Source organism: Elephas maximus, chromosome 4 (assembly GCF_024166365.1).
Source record: "Elephas maximus indicus isolate mEleMax1 chromosome 4, mEleMax1 primary haplotype, whole genome shotgun sequence".
Lineage (NCBI taxonomy): Eukaryota > Metazoa > Chordata > Mammalia > Proboscidea > Elephantidae > Elephas > Elephas maximus.
Window position 1 is genome coordinate 181,371,540 of NC_064822.1, and position 20,741 is coordinate 181,392,280.

At 56.8% G+C, this 20,741-nt stretch overlaps 1 protein-coding gene across 3 annotated transcripts in view; it reads right to left on the bottom strand.

Annotated features, from left to right (window-relative positions):
- Positions 1-1,425: 1,425 nt before the first annotated feature.
- Positions 1,426-20,741, bottom strand: part of CARD10 (caspase recruitment domain family member 10) — a 30,028-nt gene continuing 10,712 nt past the window's right edge. For 2 of the 3 annotated variants that reach the window (XM_049884376.1, XM_049884374.1), the window contains 15 exons: positions 20,392-20,517; positions 18,641-18,832; positions 17,057-17,191; positions 16,595-16,710; positions 15,657-15,685; positions 15,118-15,241; positions 7,717-7,876; positions 7,177-7,288; positions 6,536-6,779; positions 6,271-6,340; positions 5,042-5,144; positions 3,588-3,746; positions 3,379-3,494; positions 2,759-2,874; positions 1,426-2,502 (listed from right to left, as the gene is read on the bottom strand). In XM_049884376.1, the coding sequence (XP_049740333.1) occupies positions 2,265-2,502; positions 2,759-2,874; positions 3,379-3,494; positions 3,588-3,746; positions 5,042-5,144; positions 6,271-6,340; positions 6,536-6,779; positions 7,177-7,288; positions 7,717-7,876; positions 15,118-15,241; positions 15,657-15,685; positions 16,595-16,710; positions 17,057-17,191; positions 18,641-18,832; positions 20,392-20,517 (2,040 nt within the window). In that variant the 3' untranslated portion in view covers positions 1,426-2,264. The remainder of the gene's footprint in view (positions 2,503-2,758; positions 2,875-3,378; positions 3,495-3,587; positions 3,747-5,041; positions 5,145-6,270; positions 6,341-6,535; positions 6,780-7,176; positions 7,289-7,716; positions 7,877-15,117; positions 15,242-15,656; positions 15,686-16,594; positions 16,711-17,056; positions 17,192-18,640; positions 18,833-20,391; positions 20,518-20,741) is intronic. The other variant, XM_049884375.1, reaches the window with a different exon arrangement.

The following is a 20,741-nucleotide window of genomic DNA, read 5'->3' on the forward strand; positions in this document are numbered from 1 at the left end:
CAGCCCCACCCCATACTGGTGATGGTTGGGGGCCTCAAGCTCTAGGTCAAGGCCCCTTCATTTCCCCTGTCCCATCCAATCTGCACCCTGTTATGGGCACCCCCTCTCTTGGGGGAGCAGAAAGTGCTGAGTTTTTGTGACCAATGGCTTTCTCCTAGCCACACTCACCCAGCCTGGCCCTGTCCACAGCTGGCACCTCCGTTCCAACCCCCACCATCTCCACACACAGTACTGGGCACCTCCACTCTACTGGTGAGGACCCAGGGTGCAGAGATGCAGTCTGGTGCAGCCTGGGCCCCCTCCACCCAGGTGACTCCTTGCCTACCCTCCCCATCTCCTTCATCCCTCCTGGTCCACTTCTCCCCACCCCTCAGCCCTCCTTGTTTCCTCTTCTTCCTCCCACTAAAGATGGGGCTGCAGCCCCCCCACCAGCCACCCAGCCCTCATCTCGGTTTTTCGCTCCCCTCGATACCCACCACCCCAAATCCCCAATCCTGCGCCAAAGCTCAGGACCTGTTTCCACCTGCCTGCCAAGAACGAAGGTCCAGTCCCAAGCACTCACCTTCCCCAGGCCCAGCCCATCTCGAGTCTTCTGCCTGCTCCTCCCCTCCACTGCCCAGATCCCCACTCAGGCCCCATCGTCACCCCACCTGCCTCAGACCCAGAGTTGACCCAAAGCAAAGCTCCAGACAAGCCCCTCCGTCCTGCTCCAATGCCCTTGGAGGCTCCCACAGCCCACAGCCAAGCACCTCAGCCTGGTGTCCCGCCCCCAGCCCCACCCACCTCCCAGCCTTATTTCCTACCACTCCCCAAATGGCCAAGTTCATCCCATTTTCCACTTCTGAGCCTTTGCTCTTGAGGTTCCCTCTACCTAGTATGTCCCCACTTCCCCAGAGCACGGGCCTCGCCATCAAGTTCATCATTGTGGCCTGCACCAAGGACAGTCACCTCCATGCTGTAGGTCCAAAAAATATTTCTTGGAGAGAGGACTCCCAGCCCCCAAGCTCAAGTGGCACCTCCTCCAGTAAGCCCACCCAGATTTCCCACATCTGAGGTGGTCGTCCTCTCTCTAGGGGAGCTGACTGTGCACTCAAGGGTTGCCCTGGTCCCCTGGCCTTGAAGCTGGGCCCCTTCCACCCGAGACCATGCTAGCGCCCCCACTCCAGGGCCCACTCTGGGGATTGACAGCAGGCAGGGCTGGGCAACGGTGGTCCAGCTGTGAGGCCTTCCTTCGGTCACTTGGGGGACAGGTAAAGTGATGCCAGCACAGATGGCGGGCAGCTCCAGGATGACTGAGGAGTGAAATTCGACCCTCCCCACAGGCGGGCCAGCACCTGGCGGCTGGCATCAGCCTGAGGTGGGGGTGGGGACAAACCGGGTCCCAGGCCGGAACACCCGCAAGCAGAAGACCACCAGCTTCTACGACAGTGTTTAATGTTCATATTTGTGCAGCTTATGAGTGAAAAAGGCCCGGTAACGTACGAGCCATACATTCTGGTACATTCCAGTGGTTGAGCAGCTGGCTCCTCCCCAGCTGCCCGAGAGAGGCAGGACACAGGGCAGAGAGTGGGCGCCGTGAGGACATGGTCCTGCATGTGCTCACCAGGAACACACACGTGGTAGTGCACAGGTCACAGGGGTGGGGACATGACATTTACACAGGAGAACCACTGACACGTGTTTAAGAGGACACACACGGGAGAGGACACGAGGGGCATGTACTGTGGCAGCATCGTGGATGGGAGCCCATGACACCCACACGTGGAGGCATCCACAAGATTGCGTGCGCACAGGGGGACATCACACGTTAGCTGGCTTGCCACCCCGTGAGCAAACTGAGAACTGCACACACGGGGTACACCCCTATGAGGGCTCGTGTGCCTGGGGGTGGGGGACAGAACGTGAGCCCACCCCAAGGAGAACCTGGGTGTGCAGACATGTGCACATATGAGAGCCCGGGTGCTCCAGGGAGGCAGTTACGGAGAGGATGAGGACTCCCGTGGGAACATGGAGATGCAGTGGGACTCAGGAGAAGGCCCGGAGCAGCAAGAACGGACAGCAAAAGCTCTCGCCACCAGGCTCCCACAGCCTCAGCAGGACCAGCGATGAACCCAGGTGAGAGCTCAGGGCCCAGGGCCCGGTGTCTGAGAGCCCAAAGGCCTAGAAGGCTCAGGATGGAGAAATCCAGTTCCACCGCAGACACCAGAGTCCCCTCTGGCAGCTTCCAAAGTGCTGGAGGACGTCAGGGCACCCAAGGGAGATGCTCAGGCCTCGCTGCTGCCATTGCGGCCTCTGCTGCCGCTGCTGCACTCAGCCCACACGAGGCGGGCCTGCTCCTGCAGAATGCGGCCGCGCACCACCTTGGCCAGCTCCTCCGCATGGGCCCACGCATCGGTGGGCACCTGCACCCAGGAGCAGGGCAGCCCCCACAGCACCTGCTCGGAGCCTCGGCACTGCCGAACCAGCTCCGAGTCCCGCCAGCCCGGCCGGCCCAGCAGGCCCCTGCAGAGAGGGGAGGGGGCAGCGGTTAGGTGGATCAGGGGACAAAGATGGACAGAGACAGAGGGACAAAGATATGGAGAGTCAGAGAGAGGAGGACAGACAGACAGAGAAAAAAGAGAGATGGCAGACAAAGAGGGAGGTAGCCAGAGAAAAAGACACACATACAACAGGTAGCGAGGACAGAGAGACACAGAGACATAAACAGGAGGAAGGTCTCAGGGTTCTGCCCATCCCCGCTCCCCTCCACCCACCTCACCTGACTTCCCGGACATTCTTCTCAGTCACCTCCACATGGATGACAATGGGGTAGATTTCATTCAGGACCAGCTCCCGCACGCCGCGCACGCCCAGCTCCAGAAGGCAGTGCTTCTTCTCGGGGGGCCAGGGAGGATTGAGACTACAGTTTAGTCCCAGCCCAGAGACACTGACCTCTCCACACCCTCCCCTGACCTCCCGCTTCCCCTCCACCCAGGAATAACCCTGACAGCAAGGAAAGAACTCAGAAGGGGAGGCGGGAGACCTGAGGAGATAAGTCACTTCCCCTCTCAGGACCTCAGTCTCCCCACCTGTAGGATGGCGCTACTCCCACGAGACCCACCTTCGCAGCTCCTGGCAAGCTCCCAGGGTAGTGGCAAAGGCAAGGACGAGGTGTGTCAGTACTGTGTCGGGAACCAAACACCTCAAGGATGACCCACACAAGGTCAACTGACCCAACCCACCCATTTCACAGGTGAGGAAAATGAGGCCCAGAAAAGGGAAGGGACTTGCCCAGGGTCACCCCACAACCGAGCAGTAGAACAAGGCCTGCACTCAGGCTCTGGCTCCTGGGCCCAGGATGGCAGCCCCACCACCTGTACCCCATCCAAAACATGGTACCTTCCCGACAGATTCCTGGATGGCGCGGATCCTGTTGCCCAGGCCAGGGGTGGCAGGCCGGGCCTTGGGGGCCCCAGGGGCTGAGGATGTGCACTGCTCCTCCCCAGAGAGGCTTTCTGCAAAGGAGGGAGGAAGAGACAGGGATGACAGGTCAGTGTGCCTGGCTGCCCAGGGTGTCAGCCACCTCCCTTCCCAGCTCTCAGGCTCACCCGCTGGGCACACATGGAAGTCTAGCCGGGAGCTGGGCAGGTCGAGCAGGTTACGAATGAGCCGGGGCGCCAGACACTCAGGCAAGAGCACCACAGGTCGCAGAGCAGACACCAGCAGTGGTCGCACCAGGCTGTAGGGTTTGAGGCTCCGCTCTGGCTCTGGGGTGGGAGCAGGGACAGAAAAGACAGGGTGTAGGCAGGGCCCAGTTCCTCTGACACCCAGAAATTCCATCGCCTCCCCCCACCCATCCCCTCCCACCTCCTATGTCCCGTTGCTGCTTGTCTTGCAAATGTGCACAAATGCAGGTACAAGCACCCAGCTGCTGAGACCATCACGGCATGCGCCTCACTGCTCCCTTGCCCCACCCTTGCCCCCTACAGGTCATTTTCTACTCTGCAGACAGAAGGAGCTTTTTAAAACTAAAGTCAGATCCTATCACTGCTCTGCTTTCAATGCAACGATGACTTCCCATGATTCTTAGGGAAAAGGGCACATTCATCACGTGGGTGACAAAGCCCTGCAGGTCAGCCTGGACAGGCAGCGAGCCACGCACCCATCGGACTCCACCCTTGCTTCACAGACCATCTTTCAGTTCCTCCACCTGAGAGTGCTGCCTCCAATCACAGGGTGTTTGCATGCGCTGGGGCCACCCACCCCCACCCCTGCACCCCTCAGCCCCTTAACTCTTAACTCCCCCTTCAAAGCCCTGGTCACACAGACAGCAGGACTGCTGGCATGTGCTCCTCCATTACCCGCCTCACCCTCTGTGTAATGATGTTCACGAGGGCAATTATCTGACTGGCGTGTGCCTCCCCATGGCGGTGGCCCCCATGAGGGTGGGGACCACTGCGTTCACCGGATGGAGCACAACGCTCACGGACCTGGTGCCTGATGCACACACTTACTGAGCTGAATGTTCTCTAAACACAGCACCCACATCACTGTGCCTTTGCACAGCTGTGCCTCCCACCTGAAACAAACTCCTATTCATCCTTGAAGGCCCCAGTTCAAATGCTACCTCTTCCAGGAAGTCTTCCTCTGAACTCTCAAAGTTGCTACTCCTTCAGTGGGCTCCCCCAGTGCATTCTCTCCGATCTGGTCTAAGGCCTCACCCTACTGCTCCAGGAACCCCTTCTCTGGGGTCCTCACGAGACACCTGCACCATACACGTGCAAAAGACGCAGCTATACACACTTTCCCAGATTAGAATGGGCCCATGCTTGTGTGTGCCTCAAACACATCCAGACCCACAATGACAATCATACACATAGCCTACTCCTCTCATCTCCCCACCTCTCTCAACCCCAGCAGCCTATCTTCCACCAGGGGGAGCCCTGCCTCTCAGGCCCCCAGCATGGGCCCCACCTTCCAGTGGAACCCCCTCAACAGGCCCTTCCAGGCCCAAGGACACCATGCACAGCACAGGTCTGCACCATTACGCCTGGGCACTCACCTGAGCAGGGCTCCAGCTGCAGCTGCTCCGGGCAGTCCCCTGCAGGACTCCCCACAGGCTTAGGCTTTACCAGTCGGAGTTGGTCCAGGGCTCGCTTCTTCAGCTGGGAAAGAGTCAGGAGGGGTACCTGAGAGCTCAGCTCCACCCCACCCTCAGGGAGTCGGGAGAATAAACAGCCTCCAGAAGAGGGTATCCCCCCCACCCCCCACCGCCTGGGTCAGCACAAGGCCCCACTTCCCCACCAGGCCCATCCCAGGCCCTTGTCTGGCCCAGGGCCACTTCCTAGGCAGGTGAGGACAATCATCGCTAAGGGTCCAGAGAAGAGCCCAGTCAGAGCCAATTAGAGCTGGAGGAGTCTTAGGGATTGGCTGGTCTGCCCCCACTTTATAGATGGTGAGACTGAGGGCCAGAGACAGGAGAAGCCTAATGTCGCATATACTCCTTCCATTCCTTTTGCCACAGCCCTCACACCAGCCACGCGGGCTTGGCTTCAGCCAGTGGGGAGGTGGAAATTCTGCCCGGGGAAGCAGCATGGTACAGAAGGGACAAACTTTGGGGGCTCTGTCAATGAACTAGCAACATGACCTTGGGTAAGGTTAATTGGTCCAATAACACTGGCACTTATTATACCAATACTTAACACACATCACATGCCTATATCATGCCAGACGCTAAGCACCTGACATGGGGTTAACTCACTGAAGCCTTATACTACCTCCTGGGTAGATAGCATAATTGTCCCCATTTTACAAGTGAGGAAACAGAGCCTTAAGGGAGGCTAAGGTGGTGGTCTAAGGTCACACAGCTGGTAAGCAGCGGAGCTGGGATTTAAGAGCCCACGTTCTCAACACCTCTCTAGCGACAGAGCCTCCTGAGTATTGAAGTCTGCTGAGCCCCAGCACACAGTGGGGACGATCGCCCAGCCTAGCCCTATCCAAGAATGGCAAACAGATGTGATGGCTGTTTGCCAAGTGCCTGCTATGGGCCAGGCATCCTCCTAGCACTGGCACACTCTGGCTCATCCAATTCTCTCAGCTAGCCTGGATGAGGCCCTCTGTTGTTCTGTTTGTTTGTAAAGCGCTAAGAAAACACATGCTAGGTGCTTATTAGATGACCACCTAAGTCCTGTGAGGGGGGACCTCCCTCCTCTCCTCCCCCAGGGCTGCTAGAGAACAGAGCCCACCCTCTCCGTTTCTCCAGGCCCCTCCTGCCCACCCAGGCCTGCTTACATTACTGCGGGGACCTCGGTGCCGGCTGGAGGGCAAGCATTTTTCCTGAACTTCCAGGAGCTGCTGGGCTCTATGGAGGTGGAGGGGAGTCATGTCATGTGTTTGTAGGGACCATGTGTTTGCAGAGACATGGGGAGCCCCCTTGCCCCTTCTCCTCCTGCCTCCTGGACCACCCCAGAGGATGGTGAGGGATTGCAGGGGGGGGACCCCCACCCCAGTTCCCGCTCCCAGTGGGACCAGTTTCTAGGCTCCTAGTTTTTGTCACCTCTGATAATTGGGCACAGTGCCTCGGTCCAGGTCCCGTAGTGTGAGGGGGTCAACCCGTATACAGAACCACTCCTGCTGCCGCTTGTACGCCGGGTCCAACAGCCGCAGGATCTCCTGGGCTTTCACGCACAGGGCATGGGGGTCTGCCCGCTCAGGCAGGGTGAGGTTGGCTCGAATGTAGAAGGGCTCAGTGCCCGGCCCCTTTGCCCAGGCATCTAGGGCCTCGTGGAAGGACTGGCAGGCTGAGCATGAGGTGGACAGGGACAGTGGGGGGAACAAGAGGAGAAAGGTGAGGCCAGGGATCGGCTAATGGTGAGACCACCAGCATGGCCCTCTAGAGGCCTGAGCTGCCAAGACCCCACCTCCCCCTTCTTAGAGTGAGAGTCTGAGGTCCAGAGGGGGTGGAGACTTGCCCTAGACCACGCAGCCCACTAGGGACACAACGAGGACTTGAATCCAAGTTCCCGGACTCCTCATCAGTGCACTTTTCACCAGACGCTGCTTACTGAGGACAGGGCAATAGCACAGGAGACAGGGTGACTGGGGTGGGGCCATCTCCCTCTCTAGCTCTCAGTTTCCCCATCTGCATCCTGGGCTGGTCCCAGTCACTCCCCAGCCTCCATGCAAGACCAGGCTTACCCTTGGAATCCACCAGGAAGGGGTGTGTGGACACCTGGCTCCAGGGCGAGGGTCTCTGCTGGACCTCCGCATCCAGGCATGACCCTTCCAGGCCAGCAGCTTCAGCCCTTGGCTGGGGAAAAACCCAAGCAGGGAGGGAATGAAGCGACCCTCCCAGGTCAGGACAACTGGGAAGCTAGAGGAAGACCAGGGTGTGGGGGCGACCATGTCTCACAATTCAGACCCCACGTCAGGGGGCACATGCCATGTCCAGCCCAGTCAGGCCCTGTTCCCACCAACAGGACTCTGGAATCAGGCTTCCCACCCCACATACCCCATCCTGGTCAGGTGCTATCAATCCGCCCCACCTGGAGTTCCTGCCCAATCAGACTTCCTTCAACGCTGGCTGGGGCGGGGCAAAGAGCAGCTAATCACCCATCTCTCTCTGCTCTAGCCAATCCCCAGAAGCTCCACCCAGTGACCTTCATTCACCAATCAGAGGCTGCCCCACCCAGGCTAACGCACTGACTCCACCTCCAGCCCAGGGGAGAGGGCCCTCACCTCTCGGGGTTCTGCCCGGGCAGACCCCGGCCCAGAGAGCACCCGCCGCCTCACGGCCCCAGACCAGCTGTCCCCAAGGAACGAAAGGCCGTCTGGGCTCTTGTCTTGGGGCTCAGGGCCCCCTGGGGGGCTCCAGCCAGACAATCGGACAGCCAGCGACCTGAGAAGGCAGAAGGGGGGTGGGAATTAAAGCCCAGTAGTATTTTCATTCCCATTCAACATTCTTGGAGAAGGACAGCAAGCACAAGAGTCCCTGGGTGCCATGGCTCCCCAGCCGCTACACCTGAGGGGCCCTCTGCCTGGGATGCCCTTGCCCCTCTCCTCAGCCAGGCAGTCTGCTCATCCTTCAAAGCCCAGGTCAAAGCGGCCTCTCCTCTGAGTGCCCAGGGAGGTGGGAGCTCCCTGGACTAGCACTTGCCTTTGCCTTTGCCCTTGCCCTTTTGTTTCTTCCATCAGGAAAAACAACCTGAGAAGTCTGGGTGGCACAAGTGGTTTGCGATTGGCTGCTAACCTAAAGGATGGCAGTTCAAACCCACGCAGCAGCTTTGTGGAAGAAAAGCCTGGAGACCTGCTTCTGTAAAGATTACAGCCAAGAAAAAAAACCCTACAGAGCTGATCTACTCTGTCGCATGAGGCCACCATGAGTAGGGGGCTGACTCAGTGAAAGCAAACAAAAGACAACAAAATCAAATACAAAAAAAAAAAAAATCCTCAGAACCAGACTTCTGTGGTTGTCCAACTCTGTACCCCTTACACCAAACACAGTGCCTGGCCCACCAAACCAAAACCCGTTGCCATCGAGTCGATTCTGACTCATAGCGACTCTACAGGACAGAGTAGGAACGCCACACATAGTTTCTAAGGAGCGCCTGGTGGATTCAAACTGCCAACCTTTTGGTTAGAGGCCGTAGCTCTTAACCACTGCGCCGCCAAGATCTCTGCCTGGCCCACAGCAGATGATTAATAAATCTCCACCCTGCCCACGGTCTGGGGAGGGAGGTCAACTAGAACCCTAAGCAGACCAGAAAAGGGAGCCAGCTGGCCACGAGGCAAAAGGGGAGCTTCCCAGAGGAAGGGGTACCGAGGCTCCCCCTTCATGGAGAAAGGTGGCGCTTCAGTGATGGATGGAGAACGAATAGCATGAGCAAAGGCGTGGAGGGCAGAATACAGGGTATGGGAAGAATTTGATAACAGTACTAACAGCAGCAGCAAACACTGGCACTTCCCATGGGCCAGGCACTGTTCTCAGCTCCTAATTAACTAACATCCTGGGAAGCACCTCCCAGAAGAGACAAGCTGGAGCCAGCCTGTGGAGGACGCAGAACGAAGGTGTCTGGCCATCCCGTGGGCAGTGGGAGCCACTGAAGGTTAAGACAGTCACCCAGGTCCCCATCACAGCAGGGCTCTCTGCCTGTCCCTGGGTGAGAACTAGTGAGGCCCCATGGTCCGTTCAAAGACAAACGGACCTGAAGTCCCCTCCGGGATCCTCTGGGTGAGGGGAGGCCCAGGTTAAAAGGTGTGCCCCAGCCAAAGACGTGGCTCAGGCAGAGTGCCCACATCCCCACCCACACAGCTGTGGCACAGATACAGCCACACTGCCCTCTGCTACCAGCCTGGGATAGGCAAGGCGGGAAGGACCTTCACCTGGGCACCACTGCTGGGGAGCTGGGAACCTGGGCCATGAAGAACGCCTGTCGCAGCCCCAGCCCTCCATGCTCTCACCACCCCCTCGGTCGCTCTCAGACAACCAAGCCCAAGGGGCTAGGGCTGAACACTGGCAGTGGAGGCATCGATGCTGTGTTCACGGGCTCCTTCAGCCCTAGACTCACCCTGGCTGCACCAAGGGGTTGCGGAAAGGCCTGAACCACAGAAGCCTGTGGCTGGGCTGGCTATGCTGCCCTGTGGCTGGAGATGGGCCATGAAGAAACAGCTATGGCTCCAAAGCCCAGCGCTAACCGTGCCTAGACTCGGGTGCGTGAGCTGACCACATTCGTAAAGTGAGGAAAAGATGGAACCTGTCTCCCAGTATGGGTGTGAGCGAGGGGAGGGAGAGTCTGAGCAATGAAAAACAATGCAGGTAAACAGGTGGAAGCAGAGGGCTGCGGGGGGAGGAGGTTCCAAACTGCAGGCCTGTCCCTCGGGGTGTGGAATTGACTGGGCCAAAGCCGGCACTGTTTTTAGCGGAATGCAACAGAAAACATAAACCAGCCTCCTACCAGGTCAAACCAACTGCTGTCTCGTGACCCTTTAGTTTCAGGCGTGTGGACTAGGTTTCGATATAAAATAAATTTCTCACTGTGGGTTGTGGTCAGAAAATTTGACCGACAGTGGTATGGAGGTCATGAACAGGAACTCTGGGCCAGACCGCCCGGCAGCTTAACCCTCCGATGTCCCCAGCTGCACCCACTCACAGCACTGAGGAGTTAAATGAGTGAAAGCACCAACAGTGTCAGGCATGCTGAGTCTTTAATAAAAAGCAGGCATTTACTGTTATCAGGTGTGACTCAGAACAGATCAGCTCTCTCTCGGCCTTTGTCTTCCCACCGCTTCAAACCCACAGAAAGACCATCACAGCCACCCTAGATGAGGGCCTAGCCCTCCCGCGTTCTTCCACTCTCCCTGTAATTCAAGGTGAGGACCGCAGTCCACAGGCCGACGGCTCTTCCCTTAGGGCCTGCCAACTGCTGCCGCTCCCTAAAAACCCAGCTCAGGCATCCCCTCCTCCAGGGCACTCCTGCCAACCTCCCAGACCTCCCTGAGGGAGACACTGCCTTCTCTGACCCTCCACCTCCCTCTCGGGCTATTGCCCTGAGCATGCTCAGAAAACGCCTGGGGGCCTGCTGAGGGCAGGAACCAGATCCTCTCAGGCCCAGGCCTCACCCCACAAGCAGGAGGGGGTGGAGAGGGGAGCAGGGTGCGGGAAACGGGCTGCCTGCCCAACCTCCCGGAACTCCTGAGCAGTGTGGGAAGGATGGGGTTTCCCATCTACCCAGTGAGGGCTCTCAGTACTGCACCTCCAGGAGGGTCAGGAGGTCAGGTCACAGGCAGAGGAAAACAGGCAAATACTTCACTCTCCCAGCTCTGCCCTCCCTTCCTGCCCACCACCCCAGAGCACTGTGGGAAGATCTCCAGGCAGAATACAGGATGCTTGAGTTCCTGCTCAGGGCCCTATAATGCTTACAGAAGCCAGGCCTACCTCACTTCTCTCCCACCCCCGCCCCACCAGCCCTGAAGGCCATCCCAGCAAAGGCCCAGTATGACCATGTCACTCCCCAGCTCCCAGAGGCCTCGTAGCTCCCTATTACCCACGCTCCTTGGCCCCATACCCATGGGCTCTTCCACCTGGCCCAGGCTCTTCTCCAGACACTCCCTCCCATTCCTGTCCCATGGTGCTCCAGTCTTTCCAGGGTCCTGTTTTCTCAGCCTCCAAGCCGTTTGCACACACTGTTCCCTCAGCCTTGGACTCCTTCTCTGCAAGTCTGCCCCCACTCTGCCCAGTGCATCTTACCTTCCCCCTTGTCTCACCATTTTCTCCTTCCCTTTTACCTGTGTGTGGGTCACCACTTTCTCACTGTTCATCTTTCCACCCCCTGCCACACTCACCCCCTCCAGGCAGCCCTCCATGACTGATCACCCAAGCTGTGTGAAGATTCTTCCTATTCCTCTCAGCCCCCATGCTATGGCACTGATGTTGTTGTTGTTAGTTGCCCTCAAGTCAATTCTGACTCATGACGACCCCACATGTGCAGAGTAGAACTCAAAGCTGTGACCTTTCAGATGCAGATCACCAGGCCTGCCTTCCAAGGCACCTCTGGGTGAGTTTGAACTGCCAACCTTCCAACTAGTAGTCGAGCGCTTAACCATTTGTACCGCCCGCTCTGCTGAAAATGGATACTCGCTGGCTGACGGTGTGCCAGGAGCCGCGCTAAGTGTGTCACAGGTTACTTCCTTTAATTCTGACAACCCTATAGAAGGCACGCTGATTCTTCCAATGAGGAAAACTAAGACACAGGGTGGTTAGTACCTTGCTGAGAGTCACACCGGTGGTGGAGTCAGGAAATGAGCCCACTCTCTTAACCACGGCCCCCTAGACCTATCAAACCCTCTCTGAGCAAGGACAGATGCCAGAGATCCTCCCAGTGCCCTGTCAGCCCTCCTCAGGTCCTCACTTTCACTCCTCAGCTCTTCCTCACTGTCTCCCTGCCCATCCATCTGTCTGTTCATCCTTCAGCCTGCAGGCGCACCCCCACTGTCCATCCATGGTCTGCCCCCACGAAGGCCCCAAGAGCAGAGAAGGGCAGGGAAGACCAGAAGAGGTGGCAAGGAGGCTAAGGAGAAGAGATGGGCAGAAACTGGGAAAGGGACAGGCGCCCGGCACATAGCAGTGGCTCAGCAGAGAGTCGAACTTATATGGAAAGAAGGCACATTGGAATCCCCAACTCCACCACCAAGTGGCCTTATGACTTGGACAAATTCCTGACTCTGAGTCTCAGTTTCCTCATCTGTATAATAGGGCTAAAAAGACCAGTCTTTACAACTATCAGTCTCTTCTCATCCGAAGCAAAAGAGAAAGAAGGAAACCAAAGACTCAAAAAACAAGAAACTAGTCTACAGGACTAACAGCCTACATGAACCATGACCTCATCTACCCTGAGACCAAAACAACTAGATGGTGCCCGGCTACAACTAGGCCGTTCTCATCAAGGCCACAATAGGTGGATCCCAACAGAAGGGGAGAAAAATGTGGAGCAGAACTCAACTTCCTAAAAAGTCCAGGCTTACTATACCGGTTGAGACGAGAGGACTCCCCAAGACTACTGCCCTTCAATGCTCCATAAACCTTGAACCAAAACCACCCCGGTGTCACCATTTAGCTAAATAACAGACTGGCTCATAAAATAAAGAATATCACCAGTGAGTACTGAGCACCTGTACAAAATCATCTGTATGAGACCAAACCGTCAACAATTACTCTAAAGCAAAGATGAAAGGGGAAGGGGGAAGGGAAACCAGATTACTAGAAATGAAATATCCAGAATGGAATTAATGAGAATGTTAACACATTGTGAAAAAATGTAATCAATGTCACTGAACAATTCGTGTAGTAACTGTTAAACGAGAAACTAATTTGCTGTGTAAACTTTCACTGAAAACGCAATAAAATATTAAAAATACATATATATATTAGCCTTCAAGACTGCTCTGTGAGTTAAACAGTAGCAATCGTATTAACAGCTAAGAGCTAACATGTATTTACCACTTTTTTTTTTTATGAGCCAGGCAAAGAGACCTGGTGGCATAATAAGCGCTCAGCTGGTTCAAACCCATCCAGTGGCTTAGCAGGAGGAAAGGCCTGGCAATCTGCTTAGGAAACCTTATGGGGCAGTTCTACTCCATCCTATAGGGTCTCTAGGAATCCCAATTGACTCGAGGATATACAACAGTATGAGCCAGGCACTGTTCTAAGCACTTGAGATGGAATACTGGAACCCCCCACAATAACCCTAGGGACAGCCACTATTGTGGGTCCCATTTTACAGAGCAGGAAACTGAGGCACCAGTAAACGAAGCGACTTGCCTGAGGCCCTACAGTCGCAAGAGATAGAGCCAGGATTTCAGCCTAGGTAGCTGGCTCCAAAGTCCACTCTCCCCGCTGCACAGCGCCCCACCAGGGCACCAGGCACAGTTAGGGCCCCCGACTCTGACAGTCCACCTCCTTCTCTCTCGGTCCCCCACTCCCTCCAGCACCCCCCATTTCTATATCTCTCCCACCCCCACCTCAACTCCCTCCTCCCCAGGCGTGGGCAGCAGGAGTGACCCCATGACCCCATGGGTGGGGGCTGAGACAGCCTCCTGCCCACTCTCCCAGCAGCCCCTGGACAGCAGCCAGGACCCCTGCTGTAGCCAAGCAGGAGGAAGGGAGGAAGGGCCAAGGCAGGCAGGAAGGGAGGTACCTCCGCCCCTTCCCCTGAAGCACGTCCTGCGTCTAAGAAACAATGTCACACAGGGCCGGCTGTCTAGCCAGGGCGAGGTGGGGGCGGGGGCCTGACCACAGGCTGGCCAAGCTGCTTCCAGGAGGCCACTAGTCCTACCCCACCCATGGTTTTTGGGTGACCTCTTCCTCTGGACCCAGCATCCCCCCATTCCAGTTCCACCATTCAGTGCTCCCCAAGCCCTTGTCTAAAATCTAGATGGATCAGTTCATTCTGGACCTTGGCTCAGGCACTTCCCAGCTGCGTGACCTTGGACAAGTCACTTAACCTCTCTGAGCCTCAATTTCCATCTCTAAAAAACAGGGATAATCCATATAATGTCTACATCCCAGGACAGAGAGGACACTGTGGAGCGGCCATGACTTGCTGGTCTTGCATTTAATAGCTGAACGCTCTCAGGTCTCCCAGAGTCCACAAGCCAAAGTCCACACTTTCCTGGCCTGACACAGAGTCTACGGTGGCCGGCCCAGCCTCAAATTTCACCTTTCCCCTCACCTTCCTCCTTGTGCTCCAGTCTCAGCCAAATCACGGGCACTTCCCTGGATTCCCTCTGCCCGCTCCCTCTGCCACAGTCACCCAGCTCTTCCCCCCACCTGCTGAGCTCCCAGCCCCCACCACTCCTGAGAGCCACTGGCAGGTCTGACCAGGGAGCCACTCCTTGGCCAGCGCTAACAGAGCCCAGCGCCTGCACTCTGAGCTCCCACAGTGGCCCAGCTGCACCCACAGCACAGAGTTTTGCTGGATGGCTCAGTCCTGTCCAGAGTGTTGGGCCAGGGAGGCCTGGCAGGCAGGGATGTTGATACACGGGCAGCCATTTACTAAACACCTATTGTGTGCCTGACAGAGTTATGAATCAGGAACCTCAAAACACCCACATGTAGAAGAGATCACTGTCTCCCGTTAACCAACGGGGAAGCTTGAGGCCCACAGAGGTAGAGTGACCAGCCCAAGTCAGGGACAGTGAACGGTGGTGGCTGGATTTAAACCCCAAGGTCTAAAGTAGGGCTTTGAACCAGTTCGTTCTGGTTAGAACCCCTGCTGAGAATATGCATTTCCACCCCAGATACACTGAATCCGATTCTACAGTTTAACAAGATCCCCGGGTGATTCTTATGTACAATAAATTTTGAGACCCACTGTCCTTCCAGTGGTTCTCAGAGTTGGTCCCTAAGCAGCAGCATTAGCAGAGCCTGGGAACTAGTCAGAAATGCAAATTCTCAGCAGGGGTTCAGACCAGAACTAACCAGTTCAAAGCCCTGGCCTAAAAAAAAAAAAAAAAAAATTTTTTTTTTTTTTTGCCTAAAGACTTCACTATTTTGGCAAAGGCTTAGCTGCCTCACCCCTGCCCACCCTCTCAAGATAGCTGAGGCCCAAGCCCCCCAGCTCCTGCCCCAGGCAGCTGCCGTACCTGTTGAAGAAGTCCAGGCCACAGCCCCGGACCAGGAGTCCATCCGGCTTGCCCAAAGGCCACACGCTGTCAGAGGACGAGGACGAGGATAGGCCAGGGGACCAAGGCTTAAGCGTCACACTCCCTGGGGAGGAACAACGAGGGTCAGGGGACCCGGGCTGGGAGACGGGGAGGCAGGGGGCATGAGCAACCAGAGCAACCCAGAGGTGTGAGCTGAGGCCCCAGGAGCACATCAGACCCACCGAACTCAGAGCTGGCCCAGGGCCTTTTCGGTGGCCCTTCAGTTTCCCAGGGAAGCGTGGGGGCAGGTGGGGTCTGAGGAGGGGCCCGTCCACCACAGCCAGGATGGCGATGTGACCAGGACTGGGCTCAGGGTGAGAGGTGGGAACCAAACGCCCCAGGGCCACAGTGTGGTCTCCGAGAACAGTGGGGCTTCGCCCTCAACAAGGGCGTCTCAGGTAGAGCAGGTGGCATAAGCCTCAGGTGGGTTGAAAGCACTCCCTCAGATGACCCATCCCCACAGAGTTCGAGGGCATTACCTGTGATGTCTGACATGCTGCTGAAGGACCTGGACAGAGAGAGGGCGAGGAGGGAGCAGGAGATAAGGCACAGCAGACACTCTGCCCACTCTGTCCTGCCCCATGCCACCACGGTCCTGCAGCCCCCAGGCAAAGGCAGAGAGACCCAAGGCAGGGGTCCCAGGCACAGAGCACCCACACCACCCTGCTCCCCCAAGCTCATGAAGCAAGAAGCTAAGACTCAGGCCCCTCCTGCAGATTCTTCCACCCACAGTGCCCTGGCCTGGCCTTCAAAGCCAGCCCCAGTCCCCTTCTTGGACACTCGTATCTCACTCACTTTCTACCTTGAACTGCCACTACAGGGTCTACCTCCTCCCTCCTCCCACCTCAGTCACGGTGTATTCATGACTCTGATCAGGCCCATGTTGATCACACCTCCTGGTGCCCAGCATTTCATGAGCAAATGAACAGATGACGGGCACCTTCTAGGGGAAAGCAGTACAGGGGAACGACACCAGGAGGCAGGGTATCTCCTGCCCTTGGTCTTAGCACCAGCAGACATAGCTTGGTCCCTGTTCGCTGCTGTTGGCTAAACCTGGGGCCAGGCTTCCCTGGCTGAGTCCCTGACCCCCTGAAACATTCTCCACGTCCCCTAGTCCTGAACCACATGGCTTCCCCCGGGATTTAGGATCCTCAAGGCTTGACTTTCAGTGATCTCCTTTCAAGGGACTCAGCTGAGGCTGGGTCCACTCTGCCCTTTGGACTGCCTTAACCCCTGACCTCAGTCACTCAGAGGATTGTGGGGCCTGGGTCTGCAGAGCTCCCTGTTTAAGGGTAGTAAGGGGAGGTGACTGCCTGGACTTGACTCTGCACAGGGAAGCTGGGAGGTGGGTCTGTCTTTCAGGAAACAGCAGCCTCACCTCCCTGGGCCCCTACTGCTCTCTCCAGGGCCTGTTTACCTCTTAGCAAGTGCAGGGTCTTCCTCACGCTGCCGGCGGAGAATGGAGCCAGCGCTGGGAGGGAAGGGCAGGATGGAGAGCCGGTTGATCTCCTTCTCGCTGTCTGTGGCCTCTTCCTGCAATGCCACATCAGGGCCTGGGTCATCTCCCCTGCCCAGCACCTTCCCAAACTTCAGAGCAACTGGTTTGTGCCCATTCCACAGATGAGACCATAGCCCAGAGTGGGGAGTGGGCTCAGCAAGATTACAGCATGTGAGGGGCACCCCTGGTCCCCTGGCACCCAGGCTCAGCACCAAGCTGGCTCTGAATGAGCCCAAATAGGGCACTTGGATTCCCCGGGCCTCTATTTCTTCACCTGTGAAATGCGACTGTCAGAAACTGAAAAGTACTCTACAAATCAGTAGCTGTATGAAGGTCATCAGCAGCCCCCCACCCCATATCCGGGGCAGGTGGGCATCTTACCGAGGTATGGGGCTCAGATCCCCCTGCGACAGCTACCTCCCCCGTTGTGTCTGAGCCCCCCAGCAGGGAGGGGAACTCGCTCAGGCTCCAGGTGCTGCTGAGGTTGGAGCACAGGGAGTGGGAGGAGGCACAGGCCTGGGAGAGGAAGGAAGGAGGCGGTCAGCAGGGCTGGGCCCAAGCCAGCCACCATCATCCCGTGAGCACCACCCTGGGCCAGGCACAGGGATACAGCAGGAAACGGAGCCAGACCGCTGCCCTGGCAAAGCTCACAGACTAGAAGGGAAAACAAACTGCAAACATGAATACAATAGCCCCAAGTTGCAATGAGAGCGGAATCCCTGGGTGGTACAAATGGCTAAGCACGGCCACTAACCAAAAGATTGGAGGTTCGAGTCTACCCAGAGGTGCCTCGGAAGAAAGGCCTGGCGATCTGCTTCCAAAAAATCAGCCATTGAAAACCCTATGGAGCACACTTCTACTCTGACACACAAGAGTCTGAGCTGACTCAGTAGTAGCTGGTTAACTGAGATGAAGGAAGAAGGTGCCTGGGGCCAGAAGGAAACGGCCTGGGGGCCTCGGAGGGCTTTCCAGGGAACTCATGGTTTGAACTGAGAACCCAAGGTAAGTAGGTGCTAAGTGGGGAAGGTGGAGGAGGATGTGTCAGGCAGTGGAAACAGCATGGGCAAAGGCCCGGAGGCAGGACTGTGACACACTCCAGGATTAAAAGGGCAGTGTGGCTGAAGCACAGAGAACCAGGCTAGAGAAAAGGAGGGACTCACCCTGTAGGGCCTTGTAGGCATGATCAGGGGCTTTGTCTTTACCTAAGAGCCACTGAGAGTTTCAAAAAGTGGGAAACCATAGATTCACGCTTCCTTCATCCCATTCTGCCAGGCATCATCGCACCAAACACCTGGCTGGTTGAACCCTTCTTCAAGCAAATACAAAACAGGAAAAGGCAGAGCAACCCAGCAGACACCTGAAGGCCAGTGTGTCTGTGCCCAGCTCCAGCACTGGCTGGCTGTGTGGCCCTGGGCAAGCCCCTAACCTTCTCTGGGCCCTGTGCAATGAGGGGTCTGGGCTAGCTGGACTCCGAGGAGCTTTTAGGTCCCATGTTTTGTATTTCAGGATGCTCTCAGCCCTTGTGCAGCCAGGCTTCCCAAGTCTGTGTTGAGAGAGGCGAGAGGCTTCAAACAATTCTCAACAGCCTAGGAGCAACCCCAGGAACTCAGAGGCCCATACGCACCCACCACTCCCTGATACAACAAACCATACCCACACTGGCCTGGGCCCAGGTGTTTCCACCCCAGCCAAGAGCTCCCATCAGGGCCTGTGCATTCCCCACCCTGCTGGAGAGCTCCCTCCAAGACCAGTGTGTTCCTGGTGCACGGTGAGGGCGCCTGCCAGGGTTCACGCATTTCCATCCAGGACCTGGATATTCCCAGCCAAGAGCTCCCACTGAGCGTATTCCCAAGCCCAGTCAAAGGCCCCCACCAGGTCGTTCGTGCCTGTTCCCATGCCTGGCCAAGGGCTCCTGCCAGGATGCTGGTGATTTCATAGGACCCTCTTGTTCCCAACCCTGCTCACCTTGAGGCAGGAGCCTCCCTGGGCCCGCTGCAGCTGCGCTTCCAGCAGGGCCTTGGTGCCCTCCAGGCTGGTGAGCGTGGTCAGCAGTTCGTCCCGCTCAGCCTCCAGGCCCCGCACCTGCTTGCGGTACTGATCCTTCTCGATGAGGCTCTGTGAGTACTGCAGCTGGATCCGGTCCCGGCTCTGGATGGCCTGAGGGGAGCGGGCGGGGAAAACGCTGGGGACCGGCAGCTGGGAAGCCGCACTGGCTCAGCTGTCCTGGCCTCTGACCCCAAGAATGGGCCGATAACAACGAGAGCCATTGTTACTGTCAGTTGCCCTGGAATTGGCTCTGCCCCATGGCAACCTTACGTATAACAGAATGAAACGTTGCCCCATCTTATGCCATCTTCACGATCGTTGGTATGTTTGAGTACAACAGTAAGAGCAGCTAACATTTATTGAGCACTTCCTGTGTGCCAGGTGCTATGCTAAATATCAGCACTAGGAGGAGTTGGGTATTGTCACCTCACAGATAAGGAAATCAAGGCGTGAGGGTTACACAGCCAGTAGGCACGGAGCTGGGACTCAAACCCATGCTCTAGTCTCCTTGCAGAGTCCAGGCTCCTGCCACTTCACTAAGACAACTTAAAGCTCTCCTGTGAGACCTATTGTTGTTGTTAGGTGTCATTGAGCCAGTTCCAACACATAGTGGCCCTATCTGCACCAGAACAAAACACTGCCCAGTCCTGCACCATCCTCACCATTGTTGCTATGTTTGGACCCACTGCTGCAGCCACTGTGTCAACTCACTTCCTCTTTTTTGCTGACCCTCTACTTTACCAAGCATGGTATCCTTCTCTAGGGACTGGTCCCTCCTGATAACACGTCCAAAGTACGTGAGACAAAGTCTCACCACGCTCGCTTCTAAGGAGCATTCTGGCTGTACTTCTGCGAGACCTACTGTGTGCTTTATTCACAGCATCCCGTTAGTGGAACAGCCAGGTTCAAGCCCAGGTGGTTGCAACCAAAGCACTTTTTCCCATAACGAAGACCAGGGTCCCCATGATAGTGGGGCTCATGGCCCAGACTTGCTAACATTGCCTCGGAGGGAGCTGGGGCTGGGAACAGCCTGGTGAAATGCAGACTCCTGGGCCCCACCCACCCCCCAACCTGGAATCAAAATGTCTGGGGGTAAAGCCCAAATTGGCAATTTCACCAAGCCCGAGGTGGGGCTCTGAGGCCCATTCAAATGTGAAGGTTCCAACTCCTCTTGTGGACCTGAACCTGAGCCAAGGACAAAACCTCCTGCCCTTCCACTCTACAAGGGGCGCCTCACACAAGGCCGGCTGGGGGCCTGGAGGAACTGGGCTTGGGATCGTCACCCCACTCCATGGCCTCAGAAGAAGACGAGGCCACGGTGTCCAGGGACTGGGAGCCAGAACTCTGGGAAGTTTTTCATCAGCAGAAATCTGCATGTACCTCCTCTGTGCAGGCCTTGTCCTTGATATGCCAGAACAAGGGACTCAGAAATGAAGGCCACTGGGACCAACTCCTGCAACTGTCACGGGAGCACAGGTGAGGCAGGTGCCTTCAGGTGCAAGGTCCACAGATCTTAAGTACTCAAGGTCCCACGTCTCTGTTACTCTTTGGCCCACCTGCTCCGTCCTAAGCCAACAGTGCACCGTCAACACCTTTTCCTGACCTGTCCGCTTCTCCTGCACTCCCCTGTATGACAGCCAGGGCCTGGTGCACAGCAGGCTAGGGCTCACCTGGTCCCGCTCCTTCTCAATCTCCTCCAGCTGGGCCAGTACAGTGGCCATGCGGTGCTTATACAGGTCACAGTCCTTCTGCAGTGTGCGGTGTTTCAGTCGCAGGTCCTCCATCTCCTGCAGGTACTGTGGGTAGGGCGGGGCCTAGTCAGAGCAGGGCACTGGCCAGGGACCCTGAGCATGTGCGGGCGAGAGGGAAGTAACCAGCAGGTGGCCACATTCCACTGAGGGAGGCTGAGCTCCCTGGTCAGACAGGCCTGAGCCCAATTTCAATTGCCCAACTCTCTAGCTGTGTGGTCGAGCCACTAATTCACTGGACCTCAGCTGCCTAATCTATAAAATGGATGTTT